The following is a 21,618-nucleotide window of genomic DNA, read 5'->3' on the forward strand; positions in this document are numbered from 1 at the left end:
ATATATTTAATTATTCATTTATTATTCTTCTCTTGTCGTTTTCTTTGTTTTTCTTTTTCGGGGAGTTTGTGTTTCGTTTGGGTCGTTCGTCCACTTTCACTATGCTTCGACATTCAAATTAACCTCCACAATCCATCACCTGACTCCACGATTCCTTCTACGACCACGTCTTTGTATCTGTGTGTGTTTCTATTGTGATTTGCCAGATGTCCATAGTACACGATACACGCACTGCCAATTAATCTCTAAACAATGAAATGTTCAATTTCGAAAATAGTGCAATGACGGTCCTTGCTCACTTCTTGTCCTGCACCAGCGTACGAGGAGCTTATGAGATGTGTAAGTAGTTTGATTGATTAAAAATGAGCTAAAACATAAATCATCGTTAGCGGCATTGGCTGCGTTTGTCTTAGAACGGAAACCCAAAACATTTAGAATTATGCGGTAAAGAGCATCAAATACGCGTGTAGTTTGTGATTTTGTATCGTAGTAATGCGATAGCTTCCCCCAGACTAATTACCTACACGCTTTTCCACGATAGTTTTGTAAATTTAATGTTTCCGTCCGCTGACTGTAGGTGTGTATGTGTATGTGTGTGTGTGCATAATCTATACAATTGGATTGCACTGTTTTAAAAACAAACCCGGCATGCAATCAACGTTCGATGTGTTACTACGATCGTGTGAGGATCTACAATCATGTGCGTTTAGATTTCGTTTATCTTTCTTTTTTGGGGAAATCCCAAACAATGCCTGCTTCGCATAGGGTGAGTGTTCTTCTTACTCAAAAATGAAAGTTCCTCAATAACGGATGATCGAGTTCTTATAGAAATGACAACATAATTCGCAACGCAACGTGTTCAATTACATGGCTCACTCGGATCAGAATTGCATGCGCATAATAGGATCTTCAAAACACGGTACTGTAGGCGCATTCGAAATGGTTGTACAAATTTCCCTACGTGATGATAGTCGCGTATAAAAAAGGAGTTGTTGATGAGCGTGATAGATTTTACAGTTACTTGCGGTCGTGTTTAAAAAATCTCTTTATCAACGGTTTCTCCAGTTGTTACGGGAGTTTTTTTTTTGTTAAAGCATGCCATTTGCGTCAGCTTTGTTTTTCATTCATAATCGATAGCGCGGTCACTCGGCACACATAAATGCCGGATAGATGTATCGGGGCTTTGGAACATACGCTTACGGATCATGATGATGTTCGCTACCTGTACAAAAGCGAATCACTGAGAAGTGAATCGCACACGATTAAAAAACGTTATTTTTGACTTGCCGTACTCCTTTCTTGATTAATTTCTTTGCTTTCGGTTCAATTTTAAACTTCCATTGTGATTGTTGCTTCTATTTCATGTGGTACGTTACGCCTGATGTTTTAAAGGTGTAATTTTCAAGACAATTTTACTGATTATTTTCATTTTCTAGTGAGGAATCAGACCATTGCTCATCTGAATAGCCGTTTATCAACATGTTTACGTCGTTTGTTTTCTACGTAAAGATCGTTTGGTGTAAGTGAATTGCATTCCGTTTGTCCCTTCTGTTCTCTGTTGTTGCCTTTGTACTCTTATTGTTACCAACACATGAATGGTTTGTGTGTGGAAAGTTAGGAGAATTCTCATACAAACATTACCTAGCTTTATTAATGCTTATGTTCGATGCATTCATGTTCCATAAAAAAAAGTTTCGCAATTTTATGTACCGCTCTGATTGATCTATGTTTCGTTTATCGACTTATGTTGAATTGTTTTTGTTGGCTTGTTATTTTGGTTATCCTTGCAACAGTGGAGCTGTTCCGCCGGAGGAGAAGCACGATCTTTTGCTCTCCACTCCAGCGGATTGGAATATGCAATCTTTCATCATTTTCATTAGGTGTTGTTTTTATTACTTCTATAATCCTGGCCTTAAAATGCTACGGATATACGTTTCTACAATTTTGCCTTCACTTTCGCCTTCTGACTACTTTCATTTCCTTTCTCTGTCTACCTCTAACAACCGTTCTGCAAATGGTCGTATACATCCGGCTCCACAGTTCTTTACAATTGCATCTCTCTCTCTCGATTGGATGTTGTTCTTCGCAAAAGATCACTCCCTAAATTCTCACATCACTTACGCACTTATCCACCCAAGGCGTATGCTTTTTTTCTTCTTTTTGGGTGATATTTTCCATGCATATTTTCTAAAAACGGAAGATTTATCTCACGAGCTACTTAAAAAAAACTCAAAACAGACAAACAATCCTACACATACATGATAGCACAATCTCTTTGTTCGTATGTAATAAGAATTAACATGATACAAATCACCAGATGAAAAAATTGCTCGGACAAAAATGCATTATGATCCCGTTGAAAGCTTTAGTTGAAGAGCGATTGAAAGGGGTGGTTTTACTTAAAATAAACAAAAAAGATAAAGCTTTTCCCGTTAGAACTTACAATGTTGGCTAACCAAATAAAAAATAACCCTTCATCGTATATGTACCAAAAATAAAGTGCTTTTAATGAAGAAGAAAAATCACTCTATCTTTCTTTACACACACTGCCCATGTTGTGTTCTGCAAAATTGATCCTGATGGTTCTTGTCTCGGCTTTAAGCGGTTGTGAAAAATATGAAACGGTGGAGAGAAAACTAATAAAAACCCTTTCTAAGTTTATCTGAAAAATATACTTTCAAAATAGAAAGGAGAATAGGAGGAAAATAGTAAAACGTTCCGTTTGGATAGGGCATCGAGCATCCAGGTGATCGGCTTGTTTCATGGTGTTTCACAAGCCGTGCAGGTGGATTGAAGAAAATAGAGATAGTTGCTAATTTCTGAGGATGTTGCGTTGCCGTGACGTAAAACCGCCCCGATATGCTGCGAAATAGCATTGCTTTGCAGTGGTGCGCTTCATTCGTTTCGTTTAAAGCTGAGATTCGAACCTTTTTTGTTTGTTTGTTTGTTGTCATACTGTAGTTTTTCTCTCTGTGTAGGTTTGCATTTCTATTCTTCTTGTTTTCGTCATTCTGTACATTCTGGTTTAGTATTTAGTAGTTGATTTGATTTTTTCATTGTTTTCATTATCTCACATCATCTTGTATGCATTTTCCATTCACGGGTGTAGATTGATGGTAGCTATGCTATGTAGATCGTTTTCCCCGAATGTTTTGAGTGACACACTTCACTTGTTCACGATGCGATCGTGCTTTGTTGCCGTGTGTGTATGACAGAGTTTTGCACAATTGTTCCGTAGCTTACTTGCTTCTTCGGTTGTTTAAAATCGCCTTTATATATCATGCTGTTGTTATATGTTTGCCTTTACTATTGTCCCTTTGTTATTTTCCACTGCTATTACATTACCCGCTATTTACTAGTTTGCGTCCATTTTCTTGCATTTTCATCTGTTTATGTAGTTCCTAGTGCCGTAGTGGCTGCGCTGTATTGCATAACGTTAAACTACAATTTTGCAGCTTTTTGTTTCCTTCATCTCCATTCCTTTATCTCCCAAACTGTGCGCCGTTTCTGCCGTTTTGTCATTTTTTGTCGAGCACACAGTCACTGTTTTCGCAAATCAGTATCAATAACTGCATATCAGTATCAATATAGATGCGCGCGAGTGCAATGTGTACGAGTGTTTCTGCTTAATGTACAATTAATTAATGCCTTTTGGCGATCGGCGGCTGTCTGGTGTAATGCGTGTGCGCACACGCGCTGCATGTGTCCGCCAATCGTGACACAGCACTTTTCGCTGTTATTGCAAAGAGGTGATGATGAATAATGTCTGCAGCTCACGAATGTGTCTACACAATGGTGATTCGATGAGGAAATTGTCTTGATCTTAGAGTGTCTGCCATTGTGACAAGTGCTTTCTCCGGCTTTGCTTTATACACTACGGTTTGTTTCATAGTGTCGTTACCTCCTCACTTTGCTGTTGGTTGCGTGCAAGAGGGGGGTGGGGAGGGTACCATGATGTTTCCTGCTGGGGGTTGAGTTTTTGTGATTGGTGGTGCTGGTATGTGTTCGCGGCGGAGGTCGTACTATGCAGTCAGTTTTGCACGATGTCACATTCTGTCTGCCAAGGCGCTAATACATTGCTCTACCGAGCTTTATTGCTACCTTCGACCGATCAGCCCGTTCGGCTGGGCGCCCGCCGTAGGCATATGGATTAGCTCGAGCTCGACTAGCAGCGGGAAGTGATCGGACGGTATGTGCGGATGGGGGCAACCGACCACCTTGTTATCCCGCAACCATTCGGGCGAGATTGGACCGAGCAGCCCGAGCGGCACCATGCCCTGCTTCGAGTAGAATATGTAATCGATAATACCTTTAAATTCGAATGTATAATTTGTATATGGCATTATATCTTCACTGTACGCTGACGCTAGCTTAAAGGAATGAGTAAATTCATTTGGTGTATCACAATTTGATATACGCTGCAGGCAGGATTTGTAGCCCAGCTCCTTGAAATCTTGATGGTCCATTGATACACGTCCGGCACTTAGAAATTCAATCACACCCGAGTCTGGCAGCGAGTTAAAGTCACCGCACAGCACCAGCTGCACGTTATTTACATCGAACTTGTGTCCCGGCCGGAAGCTCAGCCCAGCTTCGTCCAGTATTGTCTTGAGCTCGTTGCTCAGCATCATCGTCTGGATGAGCTTCACGTCGCAGAACTCCGGATCCCAGTGGATGTGCGCGGTGCACACCAGAATCGGTTGCGATATTTGGGCCGCCTCTGACGACACACTCTCCCATGCACCTTCCTTCACCTTAAGCAGCGCAGCTAGTCCGATGTTGTCCTTGGGCATCACGCGGTTGAGCATGTTATCCGATCCTTCCGCGTTAGCCATAGCTAACTGGTTGAATTCGACTAAATGCTCTTTGATCAGGGTAAACCTAGGTAAGCAGATAAGAAGTTTAATAAACAAAACATGGTGTCTACCCAACGCCAGATGGTTTAAGCACTTACTTTGCAGAGCGGAAGAAGATCGCGCAACCGTCGACGTACTTTCGGTCCGCCTCCGACATGGTTTTAGCGCGCGATTTAGGTGAAAAAATGCCCTCATAACCATCGTTCTTCAGCTCCGGCTTGAAGAAGTTAAAGAACTGATCAGTTTCCACCTCCTGCAGACTGATAATATCCGCCGCATAATGTCGTATTTCGTCAAGAATAGCCTGCAAGAGATTGCGTGAAAGTTTAATATGGAGTATATTCATGTTATAGTATATTGTCCACAATGCCGTTACCTTTTTCCTATACTCCCAACTCAATGCCCAGCTGGGACAGTAGCCATACATTTGTCGCGTCGCATACTTATCGCATAACACGTTGTAGCACATGACGGTGAATATACCTGGATTAAGAAACGAAACAGTTGTTATTGCAGACATGAGAAGATGCGTGTAAATCGTAACATATTGAAATGTTCTACTTACATGCACCCCGGTTGCGATTCGGTCTGGCTAGCGGGATCCAGGGACGTTGAGGTGGAGGAGCTACCGTAACTGGAATTACAAAAAGGCAACAACAAAAAAGCATATTAATCATATTGTCCCATTTGAGTTTTTTGTAGTTTTATTAAGAATTTAGCAACTAAATGTGGTGCCACGGACATTCCTTCATTCTATGTTCACAACGTCACAAACATACGTTATAAATTGTTGACAGCGGAAGTTTCACGCTTGAAGGCATGTCCTGCATCTATGAACGCTGAAAACCTATAATGATGAATACTCAAAAGCCCAACACAAATTCTAGATTTTATAGTTGTGAGCAATTTCCTGGTAAATAATTATCACAGTGCTTGAAACTGAATATTTTTCGTGAAATAAATAATTCGTTTCAGTTTGTTCTACTAATTGGATGATTATTAATCCTGTTCGTTGGTGATCGTGTGTTGATCGTTTGATTTGTGGTGTAGTGTACAAAAGCGAAATGAACGATATTGTTTGATTTCTTGCAATCTCTTTGTGTGCTTTGGCGGAAAAAGTGTTAAGGCGTGAAGAAAACGATCGGTAAATGAATATTTGTCCAAATTACTCATTAGTCATTCGGTGGCAGCTAAGTCAACGTGCTCCATTCCACATTAGACATTCAAACAAAACGGATCGTCGTGCTAGCAAGAAGTTATCGATATAAACGACACATATTAAACACTAGAATGGGTAGAATGGGCGGAAAATAAGTTGTTAAAATAATAGCATACAACAATAGGGGCATTGGGAGGCAATCGTAGGCTTTTGCGCTTCCCTTCACGCCTCTGTCTCATACTCACTGGCAAGGGAGCAAGAGTGGTGAAAAGAAAATAGCAGGAAATGTTACCCAACCCCTTACGACAACTGATGTTTTCCAGGTTTTAGAATTGTTCCCGGAAACTAATACAGCCCCATGCCACATTTGAGGTGGCAGACAGAAATAATCTTCCCTTGACGTAAAATCTGCGTAGGATGATGGTCCGGGAACGCTGTGTTGTCGCAAAATGCTGATGATGGGTCAAATAGCATACGGCGTAGAAGGGAACTCACGTTGGCGGAAATATCTTTTTCTATGACATTTCTTTGTCTTCTTAAACGTTGACTTGTATGGAACCGTGTTTGTCGCAATTGGTTGCTAAAGAATGGCGTGTGACTGAGCGTACCCCTTGCACGGCGGCCCACGATTAGCTCTAGTAACACACTTTCTGGTGTCAGGGTGATCGCCCTCGGACACATTAGAATGGCGAAGTTGTGTACGCTATGCTGAACAAAGACACATGTGTACTTAAATTGTTTTATTTGTGATTTGTTCCAAACTTTTTAAATGCTACAAATGTTCCGGACCGAGCTACCGAGCAACCGGACGATTAGTACGCAGGTACCACTCGCGCAGGTTGCCATCCCTATACCACCCACAGGTACATGTCAACAACCTCTGCTCGTACTACAGACCGTGATTGTTCCCCTTGTAGCGCGCAATCGTTTACCACGTCGTAAAAAAGCTACCCATTGGTTTGGCCGCTACTACTTCGCATCGCTTAAAGTCACCTTTCTCGAAACGCAAATCCCCACATGCTCAGCTGCTGCTGTAGATATACGAGCGGAAGATAATTTATTGATATAGGCGTTGTTCAAAATAAACCATAAAACAAAAATGCTTCAGGCACACATTATGCACTTTCACAATGTGTTAAATGCGTTTGCTGCAGGCTTCGTGTGTGGTGGTAGTGGTGGTGTTAAGTGTAATCCATGGTTTTCGATCTTATCATGTTTGCTCCTCCACGCTGCTGCTATGCACTGTGATTTTCTGCATCAAAGTGGCTTTCCAGGTAAGGGATATAAATCTTGCCATAACTAGCTAATCGAGATATACAGAATAGCTCAAAAACAATGGAACATCAGGTGTGATAAAAAAGGGATCATCTAAAGTTTTAGCTACGATAGTTGATAGGCGTGCTTCGTGTAGTTTGTCGCAGCGTGCCAATAGTAGTACATTTCATAACAATACGCATGCAAAACTAGTCCATGAAATGTATCATTGTGTCTTTAGGATAAGATGTGTAACAACCACGGAGAAAATGAAAACTAAACAAAAACTTATTGAGTTTTCATGGACTCCACCTATCGTTTTTAACAATGGTGACCACTGGAGAGTATATTTCCTTGACAGATATTGAACCCAAGAGGTCAAGCAATTAGCTTTTGATGCTTCGATGCGATGACTAGTGGCGATTGGAAGGCGGCGCGCGCACGGCTGGTGGTAGTCGGCTAACCACCACCGCGTTCCAGAACTGGGTCGCACTGCACTAATAACCCCGAGCCTAATAAATCAACCAGAAGAGATGCATCTTGATAGGCGACGGAACGGAAATAGTGGCGTATAGAAATGGGTTAAGTTGTTCTGCGCTTCAAAATCTGAGCAAGAGCACAGAGAGCCAGGAAGTGCGCCGCACACTCTGTTACCGACCACAATAACCACGAGGAATTGCAACCGTGTGTTGGCGGAACCAGCCGCTTTTAAAATGTCCAATGAACAAAAAAACGGAGCAAGAACAAAATAACAAACAACAAATTGCCAAGATTAGCTTTATTGCCAGCGGCAACACGTCAGGCAGGAGAGGAGGGAATGTCTTCCTACCCTGGCCACGTGGAGCAGGCATTGGATAATTCCGTTACATAGCCCTTACCTCGGTGGTTTTGTACAAATAGGATGACATAGGGAAAAGGTTAGTGAATTGCTGTCCCGAGATAAGCTTCAGTCCGTGAGACTTCGGCCCCGGGGACCCGTCGACAGACAGCCACCGGAAGGTTTTAAGAGAGTGTCATTTGTCGCCTGAGATCATGTTTGTTTCCTCCCGCGTGACAAGTAGCCTGTGGTTGTTTTTCTGTTCTGTTACGAAGCACTAACATGGGTTTGTTTACGCTCTAACAGCAAATTGTGGGACAGACTCGTATCAGGGTAAACTCGGATGGCTTTCCTTTTCGAGAGGAACAACTCCTACAAAGGATCGGGTGCAGGGGATGAACCACGTTGGGAGGGAGGAAAAAGCAAAAAAAAAACCTTAGCAATATTAGACTTTAATTGGAAGGTAAAGCATAGCGCATGCAATAAAGTGGTTCAGAGTGGGAAATACAACTAGAAACTCTGTTGCAATCGGAGTGTTTGCTGGGCGGCACACCTAAACACGCGGTAGTTGGTATTCCATCACGCTCTCGGTTCAGTAGGGACACCACACCCACCCACAGGAAGGCTTGACGGATAACATCATTGCGCTTGCCGGTAATTAACGTGATGCTTCTGCTTAGCGAACCAATCAGATAAATAAATAAATCGGGCTTTGGAGCTGCAGGGGCTGCCGGGTGGTAGTGCTCGGGAGTACTCAAAACGAAAATTGTTCATAAAACAAACCCAAGTCTCGATACAGCCCACCCGGTACTAGTCAACAGAAATAGAAAGAAGAAACAGATAGAAAAAAGAAGCAAACCCCACAACAAGAATGTGTTGTCTAAGGGTTATGCAAAAAAAAGAAGGTGTGACGATGTTGGTGCTGTTCCAGTGCCATGTTGAAATCAACCTCTTAAAGAGGAGAATGGTAAGCAATTCATGCAACCGATGGCTCAGTACAAGTAAAGGGCATCCAGCTAGTCGAGCATCCTTTCTCGTTTTTGCACACCCGTGCAATGGTTGAAAAACACGGAAGAGCCAAACCACTGCCCGGTACGATCAAATCAGGGATGGAATGAAGGGCTAGGCGTGAAATAGATACGATGGCTCGAGCAGTTAATCGATAGCAATCCTTCGTACCTTGTAACAAGTCGGGCTCTACGCGATTTTGCAAGGTGTGACTACTGCCAAGATAAACAGCATTACAATTATCATACACTGGGGTAAATTAATGCAATTTACTTCACACGTGGTTAGAACAACAATCAAAGAAACAAAACATTCAGAACTTAGTTCAGAGTGATGACATCAATACAATACGAAATATTTGCGTTATTTTTTTATCATCCACCAAGAGAAGAATTGTAAGGAGGATTCTGAATGAATCTTTGTGTTTATATAAAGTGAAAAGTTTTTTTTTATTAAATTTAAAATTATAAGTAATTCCTCAAATATATAATTAATTTCGACTTCCGTGTTCATTTACTGAATTCGTCCTAATCTATTCTGTCCACATATATTTCCCATCCTTCAATCCTCCTTCCTTAGTATTAAGTGAAAATTGTAAAGCCCAGTGAGGCAAACAATTGAGAAATAATTAATAATAATAATAATAATAATAATAATAATAATAATAATAATAATAATAATAATAATAATAATAATAATAACAATAGTAATAAAAATAATTTAAACTTTTCATGAAATGACATTTGAGCATTCTATGTCCTTGCAAATTTAGCTACGTTTTCATGTACTTCGTAACCACGCACACTATCGTCGATCATAAAAAACTGTCTTTTAAATTAAAAAGATACTAGAGTGCTTTATAGCTTAATTGATGGTGGACATGAAATGAATCACTCTCGCCATCCATTCTGGTTTACACCAGTGCCGCCCATAGTTGAATACATTCGCGTATTGCCCATTATTCGCACCTTTAAGTGCACGATTTCACACTGCAAAAATGGGTGTACGGAGGAAGAAGCAGAGGAGATCCTGCTGGGTGGCATTCCTACTCAAACAGAGCGCCGGTAATGAGTTGGCATACCTTGCTGTTTCGCATTCCCTGGAGAAGGAAGGGATCAATTCATTTTACAATTTTCGTCGAGAGTGACACCACACTACAACGGAATAAGAATGCATCCCTCCGTCGGGTGTGTTTGAAAAGGCGTGGGCCGAACACGTTCGATGCCTTTTTCTTCAAAGCAGTGCATGGGTAGTACTATAAACTAGCTTTTTATTTGTGTAAATTATTCTCATAGCAAATATTCTACTCAATTTTACTGCCCAATCGTTTTACAGTTGTAGAGATAATATCGACGATTTTACAAGTTTAATTATTAAAGCAAGATATAAAAAATATAATTTGTGTCGTAAACTTATCAGGTGAATAAAATCTGCACATAATTTTAGACGACGTCATGCTATAAGATCAACTATCAACTAATGGAAGTAACCATTTGAATTTATTTAATTGTCAGCAATAATTCAATCCTTCATTATTGTACATACTTCAGCTTTATAGAAAACATAATGAGTCATCGTAAAGCAATGTTTAATTGCTGTATTTCAACAAAGCTTTTTAAACATACGGGACCTGCATAAATCCGAGAGAGAGAAACGAATTGAATTGTTGGAAAAAATCCTCTTACTCTTACTATTTGGTGGTGATAACATTTAGCGTTTTCTACTTAATCCCCAATTCTTCAACATTCGTTGCCTGCCCGAGAGTGCGCACCGAGAGTGAAATCAGCTTGGGAAAATCTCCCAAGGCAGCAGCAGGCAAAAGCATCTGTGCTGTGGGTAACATCCGGATTTACTGAAAAAAGTGCATCGAAGTGAAAATTGGGCCAGCGAAAATGATCCGCAAAATCGCGTATCCGATTACTCATTTATTTATTTATGTACTTGCTTGTTGATCGCATTTTGCCATTTTCCAGCTGGCTGATTGGCTTCGGTGAAAGCCTTGCCGCAGCAAGGCGAAAGAGCTTGAGAAGAAAGACAAAGCCGTACTATAAGCTAGTTACACATTTTGATTCCAGGCCGATGATTATGAGGCGAAGGTGTCACTCGAGCGAACTCTTCCAAGCGCCGCCTATACACTTACTTACTTTGGGGAACAGACAGGGCAGGTGTTAGAATTGTATGCAGAGCAAAACAATCTTCTCATGTCACCTTCTCAATCTCACCTTCAAGACAGAGGTACAGAGAAGGAGAAGAGCAGACCGGTAAGAAAATAAGAAGTGCAGTGTCGTCGTTCAAGGCAAAATCTAAATAAAAATCTCGAAACATTTGCAAACACACTGAACGTGGCTGCGATGCTTTAAAATAAACTCAACTGACTTTCATCTTTGCCAATGCTTAGCATCAACATAAGCATAGCCACAGAAACGGCGAGTTGCTGCAGGGCATAGAAGAGGAGAGGAGTTTGATAGACGGGGCACAATAGCGTCAAAATGGCTAAAGGCCGCGAACTGAATGATATTACAGAGCAAGAAACTTTCTTTCTGTCGTACGTTCTATTATTCCTTCGCGTTAAGCTTACCCGTTGGGCAATTCAGGTGTAAACACTAACACAAGCTACAACGGAGAAGAAATCTCAACCATCCCGCAAACAGAACCAACTGTTGAGGCGAGAAACATCGGCGAAAATTATGATGTTTGCATATTCCTCTAATCTTCATCTTAATGCTCCTCTACATGTTCCTTCTTTGGTTCTCGCATTTCTTATGGCGCACAAGAGAAATCAATCTAAATCATAGAAAGCGCGGTTGGATGACGGTTTGTACCGGATGTTGTTGCCTTAGTTGCTTAATGCGCGCCTTCGGAGCGATGGCAATAATAACCAGCAGTATGCTATGATAACCTCCAGGGCCACAGGTGACCTCGACAACGAGGCACAGAGTTTTCTCAACGTAAACTACATTACTTTGGTCAAGTATGTCGCGATGCTGGCTAATCTCCTCAGCTCAAAAAGGTGCGCTGCTGTGAAAACTTCTTCAATTTATATGTCTTCAAATATTATAAGCCGTTTAAAGTGCTAAATTATCTGTGATCCATCGCTTTAAGGAAAAAAAGGATGAAAAACACGTCACGTGAGTGAACAATAGAATTTATTTATTGATCTTCTTGGATCAATTGTATGTGGAAGATTTCGTGGCAAGCCATTGAGATAGTCTCAACAATCCGTAGTCTAGTGATTGTATTGATACGTTTTTTTTTATGGAGCAGGTGTGCTTTTTGCAGTTTTTAGTCCACTATACGCCACTAATTGACAGAAACTCTAATGATCAAAGGGCAACATTCCTATTTGATCTCTTGCAACGAAAGTAATCCAGATCACATAAGGGACAAGGTCAAATTTTATTAACCACAGATCAGCTCATTACCGCAAATTACATCAACGATGAATCTAAGCTTCATTTGAGTCTCCAATACCCCTATGTAACAGCAGCATTTGTATTGAGGCGATCGGACCATCATTAGTGTTGCATATTTTTTAATTCTCCTTTATACGCTGCTTTAACTAACCTTCGGTATTGAACGGATGGTACAGTGAATTGGCTAGTTATAGTGTGCTAACAAGATGATCCAAGACGAACAATATGAGATTAATAAATCCATACATCTCTGTGGCATCACTAAAGTATCTAACGGAAATAAGCAAAAACCTTAGATGTAAGACTATTTGTTTTGCACGTTTACGATGCGTTTAATAACGTTTTGACCGCTCTGGCCACACGGAAAGCTTGCGTATATTTGCGAGTTGCATATCAACCTTATACTTCGAATTTGATTCATTGTGCCGGATATATTATTCGTTTTCTACAGTTTTTCGATGAGTGGTGGGAGATGGGTCAAGCAGTTTGCACTTTACGATGCATGCACATTTTGATGAGCAAAAAGCAAATTTGAAACTATACGCCCACGAGTGAAGTCATTATATTCGCATTCATCAATCAATCGTAATCGTGTTACTCAAACAATGCTTATACAAATACATTCTACCACAATATTTTTGCAAAAAGCTTTGTTGATTTGTTTTACTAGTTTGTTCATATGTTTATTTTATACTTCAAGTATCGTGTTGAAACTCAAGTTTGTTCTCAAATTGTTCTGGATATTCTTTCAATTCTGATGCATCTTGTATTGTATACGAGTATTTTGTAATTGTTGTATACGCCTTCCAGCAACGCTAAACATCCACAGACAATCCATTGTATTTAAGTCATCACTACTACTTTTGCTACTCCACATAAGCTGTAAATAACTAATAAGATTCAATTGCTGCATTTATTGCTGTGTTGCATTTATAGCTACACAGTCTTGGCAATTAGAGATGTTGTTTTGAAATAAAAAAAACCCCTTCAGAAATGTAAAACATTAGTAGCTACCACAGTCGTGATGATCATTTGCATACATTCATTCATAGAGTGCACAGTTATCAGGAACAGATTCTGACAGTGGTTTCAAGTGCAGCCGTGTAAATCAAGAAACGATGTGGAAAATATGGCGCGACTGGCTAATTGCTTGCACAATACATGTATCATACAAACAATATGTTCAGCACGAGTAAAAGACAAGATAGGTAGTTCTGGAAGGCTGGAAAAATCATTTGTTGAATTTATTGAAATTAAATAAATGCTTCACTGGTTATACATGTAAATCTGTTTAGCAATAAAACTTTGCTGAAAAGCAAATTGAACAGCATGGAAAAAAGTTATGCACAGTCATTCAGTTACGATCAACAAACACATAACACATAACACATAAGAAGATATAATTCTAGTGATTTATAACTCTATTTAGACGTAAAATCAGCTAATCCACTATCAACACTTCATTAACACGGAGACCAAATTCAATAAGATCCCATCACCAGCAAAATACGATTAATTATATCTCATTAAAATACACCGGGATCCATCCAGCAACCGTATGTTTGTTGTTGGTTTACACCCCGTAAATGCGATACTAAATGACTTCGCTGACACCTGAACGATAAAATCTTTTCGAGCTAAGAAATGGAAAACGATTGTTCTGCCTTTTGCTCCTAAAAGAGCAGTTTACCTGTGTTTGATTTCGTTTTTCATTGTAAAGAAAAGAGAAGGGTTTAATGCGATCTGTTCCTGCTGTGCTAGCTGAAATCTTGTAAAGCTTTTCGCTAATGATTTATATACATAAATCTCTCTCTCTCTCTCTCTCTCTCTCTCTCTCTCTCGTCTTATTTTTATTCGAAAAAAAAAAACGCTCAAATCGTGTTGCTATTCGTATCCTCTTTAATGAGTGCAAATTTCCTATTTACAATGCTTTTTTGTGATAGAAAAGCAAACCAGAGCAGGTAATAACCTAAGTTGCATAAAACCCAAATTGCCCTCGAAACGAACCTCTAAAGTTCGACACTAGAAAGACGATCGTATAGAAAGGCTATCAAACTAGCCAGCCAAATGGTTCGTAATGTTATTCGTGCTACAAGTATCGTTAGAACTATTCTACTTTTTCATTCCAAGCTTTCCTCAGCAGCATGAATTCTCTGGAACTTGCTATAATCTGACAAGCAGCCTCCAATTTCAAGCAAGCACTTTTGACTGACTCTTGGGTCAAGATTTTATGTTAGCCGTTAAGTTGTTATGCTAGTCTCTTTTAAATTTGCCGAAACTAACCGGTAGACATTTAATTTCTCCACTTTATGTACATTCCTTAGAACATAGCTCAATCGTAAATCCACGTTCTGACAAGAAATGAAAAAGATATTAACGTCAACAAACCGGGATCGTGTACTCTGCTCTTGCGCGCGGCAACAGGGATAGTCTATAAGATTAAAATTCTTGCAAATAAATATCACATACATTTCTCAGATAAACAAATTCGCTATCATTCTCTCCGGAAATATTTCGTTTTTAGTTAATCCTTCTATTAAGATAAATTGATGTTCAATCAATAACGTTTGTGTCGTAGGGATGGTGACATCTTATATACTGTATGGCAAATGTGCAGAGTCAAAGTTGTTTTCTAATCGCCCTAAACATAGCAGTTTTATCTTTATTTACCTTCATTTATCCCTTCCCTATTACCATCCATTGTCGTTTATCTCGTGCGGCGTCTTCGTCTCGTTGTTTCGGTAATTAATTTAAGACTTGTAGGATTAATTTTATGCCTCTGATGGGGTTTATTTCAATTTCCCTCCAACGGACACTGGGAACCACAATAAGTGCGTACGAGGCTACGTTTCTAAGATATTCGCGATACGTCGGGGAGCGGTTTGCTTGCTCGGTCATTGAACTGCGACCACGTCTTTAATCGTCTGCTTACAGGATTATTTCGACACAAATACACACACTCATGCACACGTAAGATTCTGCAAAAGAGTTTGCCCAATAGATCCTGTTTGACGTGTATGTAGGAATGAGCTCGCAAAACACTCACAAATGTTACGAAGCGGAGACCATAAATAGGACAATAAAAGCAATGCGGCGTTGAACAATTTGAAACATCTTTAAGAGTTTTTCAAATATGGAAGACCGTCGCTCTGCTGACAGGGACCGTCAACGAACTCATGATTCCATTTTTAGGTAAATATTTTCTCTTCTTTATTCGGTAATAGCATAGGAATAGTGTTACCTTGTGCATGATTCCGTAAAGCACTATGCAGATTTTTATTTTGCGATATTACCTGCTTTTTTGAAAATAGCGGAAAGAAAGACATTCACTGTGCGCTGGCCAATGTTCTCACCTACAACTACTATTTCCAAGCTATAGTTTTTGTGAGACTAGAAACACTCAAATCACAATAACCCTAGAAGAAAGACTCAATTAATAATAACTATCATCATATGTAGCAATTGCAAAGAATAAAAAAACAAGTGTTTTCCAACAGGATCATCAATACCGTTACATACATGCAAAAACAAAAAGAAGTTTCATTGAATCAAAACATGACTCTAGATTAAATTGAACCTGTCTGAACGATGAATGATGGAATGGCAAAGCACTTTTTGTTTCTTTTTTGACGACTCGTAAAGAACGGACGCGTTATGAATAATAAACTGCACAACCCAAGTGCAATATACACAGCCTTCCATCCATTTTTAAAGAAGAATTTCTGCATAATATTAAAATATTGCTTAATAAATTCTTCACTTGATCAAAAAGCGTCTCACGATACAAGCAAATGTGTACTAAAAGCGTGTATGTAAATAGAACTGTTAAGGATAAATATAACAAACAAAACAGAAAGAAAAAGAAAACGAATATATCAACAACTCCGCGGAATAAATTGTAAAATCGTTCCTACACATTGCACCACACATCATTGGATGGATTGATTGATGGCAGTAAAACTTCAGCGCGAGTTTTCTAGGTCTCGTTTGCGAGGTGAATAATGACGTGCAGCGTGCAATTGATGATTCAACTAATCGTCGACGTCGGCTCATTTCGGCGACCATCGTTGCGTTTTACTTGGAGCAGTCCACATTAACAGCAGGACTTGCGCACCTCACGACAGAGTTAAGTATCGAGCGAGAATGATGAACTCGCGCCCATCCTTTTCGGGGCTTGAGGCATGATTACAGGCGATCACAGTAATTGAGAGTCAATTACGCCTGATGATGCTTACCCTTGATGTTGAAGTTTTCTGAGTGAATTAAACACTTTACGCATGCGAGGTGGTCGTTGATCGCGATTTTTGCGAAAAAGAACGAAATCAAAAATATTCGGCATAATTTGCTGATCTTGTTTTTTTTTAATTAATTCAGACTATTGTTTTCCAACAAATTTTATTAAAATCATCGTATCATTAGCAGGAAACATGTACTTTAACTCAAACAAGGACTCGCTCGCCTTGATTTCTGTAGATTATTTTTATAATTGTAAATTGCACCGGTCTTGCCCTGCGATGGCTGACAAGCGACGTTAACCCTCCGACTGTAGAATTTGTGTTCGTTACGTTCGTTCATGTTGTTTCAACAATTTATGTCCATGCAGTAGTGTTCTATGGATTAAATTCTTTTTTTTAAATACAATAATAATTTATGTCATATTGATAAGATACAGTAATCACTTAAAGCAATCACACTAATGATTCATTTTTACAGGTGTGTTTTCTACGATACATGTTTTACTTATTTGTACGTATTTAATTCACCTATATTTTTATTGCACTTTACTACACCGTCATCGCACCACCTTTACCCACAAACATTGTTATCCGCGATTTTTATTGTCTATTGTTTTGGTATGGATGCAAAATGCACGAGTAGGTTTACATATTCCACAAAAAATATATCGCCGATCCCGTAAACAATTGATGTGGAACGAAACAGCCAGCGGATGTGTTCGGATACAAAGCCGATATAATTTATGAGCAAGGCGTGCCCGTTACCATCACCGTAGAAATGGGCGCAAACATTACGCACACTTCCACTCCCACACACACATTCCCGCATACAATTTCATCTTTCTCTTCATTGCGGAGTAGTAGGAGAGAAAGTGACGACGAAGAAGGGATCGGGTGCTATAGAATCACATTTATCACATAACGTTTTCGTCCGTTGACGTTCATCGCCTATCGCACCGATGACATCTTTCGTCTATAAAAGTGCAGCCGACTCGATGTGTTATTCATCATCATCATCATTTGCTATCGTGCAGAACCATCTCTTGAGTGACATTCATAGGAGAAGGTTTACCTTCGGAAAAAAATACCACAGCGAAATGCTAGAAATGTTATTTGAAACCGATCAATGGCAACGCAACAACGTATTTTCTTACTGCCTGCTATTCCATGCCTAGATCAATACTGCCCGATAACGATGGAAGCAGCAAGAAAAAGCGTTAAACATTGTTGCACCCATGTTTGGTTGCAATTTTATTAGCATCGACTTGTACATTCTGATCATTCTTCATTCGTGAATCCGCCAACATACATTGGTATAACAACCAGGACAAGAAGTATTGCTGATATTACAACAATATTGCGGCTGTTGTGTAGCGTCTTTTCAGATCAGATAAGCACAACAACAATTTAATTATTCTGGCTGTTGTTCAATGAAACAAAACCCCTTGTAAAAAGAAGAAGTAAAAAAAACAACAGATACAATTAAAGGTGTAACGATACTTCACCCAATGCATTTTTAAGTGCAGCTAATAAATCCTAAGTAGCTAGCAATAAGACAGTGAACTATATTTTACAACTTTTTCCTAGTTTCACAAACTTATTGCTAGATAATCCGTCTGATTGCCTAGGGAAGTGCCATAGAATTACCTAGGATTGAAAGGATAGTGTCAAATAATCGTAAAAATAATCATGTTACTAATCATCTTAGTGATAAAGAAGTTGGGGATGTTGTTCTCCTTTGTAGTTTATGGTATCTAAAAATCGATTGACGCACCGCAGTGGCACGCGTAAAACATTACACAGCGTATCAATATTCACTTCAAAATTAATTTCATAATATTTATATTTACTCGCGTACACATGCAATGAAATGGTCATGCTATATCGAATGAAAAACTATGCATGCACTTGATCACATTACATCGTTGACATTTAGCATCGGGCATTTTAGTAGGTAGAAATGAAACAACCGTGGAATGAATACGCGGTACCGTGTCCAGCGGCACTAGCTAGCATTACACGCAGGACGATTCAAGGACAAACAACTTTCACGCACGTTCTTTTATCGCTCGCTCGTGCCGTATTGTATCCGACGAGGTTGGTGTTGGTCAGTAAGAACATGTGGTAGCTAAGGTATTGCACTTGGCATGGATGAGGCAGAGAGATCTGTTGCATGGTTGCACTTAAGGCTGCAATAAGTACCGTTAGGAATGTGTAATTATGTGACGCTGCGTGCCGAGAAAATGCTTTTGGCGTGAATCGATCAAATGAAGGTTAACAGGAAGGGACAAAGGTGGTGCCAGGAAAGACGCTAGGGGTGAAAGGATAAAAGCAATTAAAAAAGTGCGTTCGTTATTACCGTCTCTGTAAAGGGTATCATATGCATAAAAGGAATGCTTTTTATCGTTTTATTGGTATTGCGCACTCCCTTAAAAGCAGGTATAAGTTATAAAACAAAACAGAGTCAATGTTTCAGTTAGGCGTTGAGAGTGTTATATTATAAACATTACGTACAACAGATTTGTCGAAATCTATAGATGAACTAACTTTGTTGTTGTGTGATCTTGATGATAACAAAAAAAAACGCAAGTCACTGGTGTAACGTTCACTCAATGGATCTTTAACAACACTGTAGCTTAGGTACAACATGTATAAAAGAAAAAAATGGAACGCACATCAGTTTGGAACATTTCAATGTCACATCGAGAACAATTGAATCTTTAACGTCTCCGAAGCGGGCCTTCATACAAGGCGGTAATAATAAACACATAAGAAAACAATAATCAGTGAGCAGTAACCGAAAAGGAACTACAAAAATTGTGCTTTTTTACAAGAAGCAAGCAAAAACAACAACAAAAACATGCGTACAACAAACATACCACTTCCTTCACACCGCATTCTCAAGAAGCTTAATATAAAGGGCCCAAACAGGCTGTCACAAGCCGAAATGAAGTTGTGCTCACGCGTGTACAATCGTTCTTTTCTGTGATGCGAAAGAAATAATAGGATTGAGTGCTTTTGAGCCGATTTGGTCGTATGTAAAAACCCTTTTGCCGCACAAGCGGCGTCCAAAACGTTTGCATGAATAGTATGATGTTCCGACACATCCCACATCTTCTATGGACAGCTAAAATAACTCGCAAGTATCAGAGGAAGCATGATCGTAGAATGATATTTTTTATTTATTTTTGTTTTTTTTTTGCGCATATTAAAATTGGTACAACGCAGTCGATATTGGATCGATTGCAGCAATTTGTGTTTGCAGGACAAAAAAAAACAAACAAACTTGCAAACACCATAATATCCTCGCCTCTTACGGCCCATCATTCTTCTTACTGTCGCATTATTTTTTGACTCATCAGTCAGTGTCAGTTTTGGAGCTTTGAAGCATCATTCAACTCTTATTGTGTCCTGACGTGGGGTTTGTCGATAAGTGAATGATGCGTTGTGCTTTTGGGAAAAAAATGGATTTTGGACAATTTGTTATATTGTGCAACGCAGAAGATAGTACATTTATTGGAATATAGGTTTACCGTTTTGAACGCTTTTCAAATTTGATTACATTTTTTATCATCGAGTTACGATCAAATAGGCGTATTTCCAAATACTACAAATAACGATTTTTTACCATGAGACAAATTTCCTAGTTATATTGCGTTTTATTTAAAAATGTAACATGATATATTGGAGTAAAGCATTCTCCAAACGTAAGTTCTATTCTTTTTGTCTACCCAAAACGACACGATCGAACATGAGTCTTGTTTAGGGTGCCCGATATGATTAATGACTAAACACAAGATGCTACCCTAGTGATTAGACAAAATTTAAACGGTACTAAATTCTTTCGCAACTTCATTTTGCACACCTTGCCGCCGGAAAGTGGGACAAACACATTTTTCATCCGATCGGCAGTCAAACAGATCGAAAGTCTCGTGACTACGTTCCTTTGAGGGGGATGCGTGCCCAAGCGACACCAAGCGCTTGTAATAGCTTCGATTAGTCAGTGATTAGCAGGGACGGTTCCGAAAAAAATTTAAAGATTCGAATAATGAATTGGAAAAATATTCCCATAAATCTATTCCCAACATGGCCAAAATGTGTGCGATTGCGATTTGTCTATGTTAAGGCCCCGATCATGTCCCACTATTAAGGAAGGGAATGGAGTCACCCGACAGTCAACACAGCATCTGGCTTTGCTGCAAATTAACACATTCTTTTGCGCGTGATCTGCCTCCAGAAAGAAGCTGAACAAGGTTATCTATGTGGACAGGACGGAACATGAATGAGCGGTAGGTGCTAACCCAAGGGGATATCGGCTGAAATGTATGTTTCGGAGCGTGAAACGTGAAACAATAAATCATTACAATTTGCCCCTGCTGAGCGATACTCCCAAATACGCAACCTGTCTCGGATGGTAAACGAAAGTCCGTAGGGTTCGATCCACTGATCGCGTATCGACCAAGTTAGACAAAGAATAAAAGAGCAATATATTAGAATCAGCAAGAGATAGAGAGAGAGAGAGAAAAAGACAGAGATGAAATCGAGGAACTACAGAAACAAACACAAAACCGAAACCATATCAAATGATCTTTGTAAGCGCATTTGACAGCGATAAATGGTTTCGTGTTTTTGAAACCTTCGTACGAACTTGAATGGAGCAAGCATGATAATCAAAGGATAATGATGGATATTTTAAAGATTTTAGGGATACAAGAGGAATCGATTTTTGGGAAAAGGGTTTATAAAGGACTAGCGACCCAATTTTTTTGGAATGGATTTAAGTCCCATTCTTACATGATCGGTTGTATAACGTGTTTTTATTGCATTTTAATTACTTCGAAGAATATGGTAATCCAATTCTTTCTAATAATCATCA

The 21,618-nt window shown here is 39.5% G+C and overlaps 1 protein-coding gene across 8 annotated transcripts in view; it reads right to left on the reverse strand.

Moving 5' to 3' along the window:
- Position 1: 1 nt before the first annotated feature.
- Positions 2-21,618, reverse strand: part of LOC1274550 (CCR4-NOT transcription complex subunit 6-like) — a 91,299-nt gene continuing 69,682 nt past the window's right edge. For all 8 annotated transcript variants that reach the window (XM_061646460.1, XM_313691.3, XM_061646462.1 and 5 more), the window contains exons 5-8: positions 5,422-5,490; positions 5,233-5,339; positions 4,955-5,160; positions 2-4,881 (exon numbers count right to left, since the gene is read on the reverse strand). In XM_061646460.1, the coding sequence (XP_061502444.1) occupies positions 4,098-4,881; positions 4,955-5,160; positions 5,233-5,339; positions 5,422-5,490 (1,166 nt within the window). In that variant the 3' untranslated portion in view covers positions 2-4,097. The remainder of the gene's footprint in view (positions 4,882-4,954; positions 5,161-5,232; positions 5,340-5,421; positions 5,491-21,618) is intronic.

This window comes from Anopheles gambiae, chromosome 2 (assembly GCF_943734735.2).
Source record: "Anopheles gambiae chromosome 2, idAnoGambNW_F1_1, whole genome shotgun sequence".
NCBI lineage: Eukaryota > Metazoa > Arthropoda > Insecta > Diptera > Culicidae > Anopheles > Anopheles gambiae.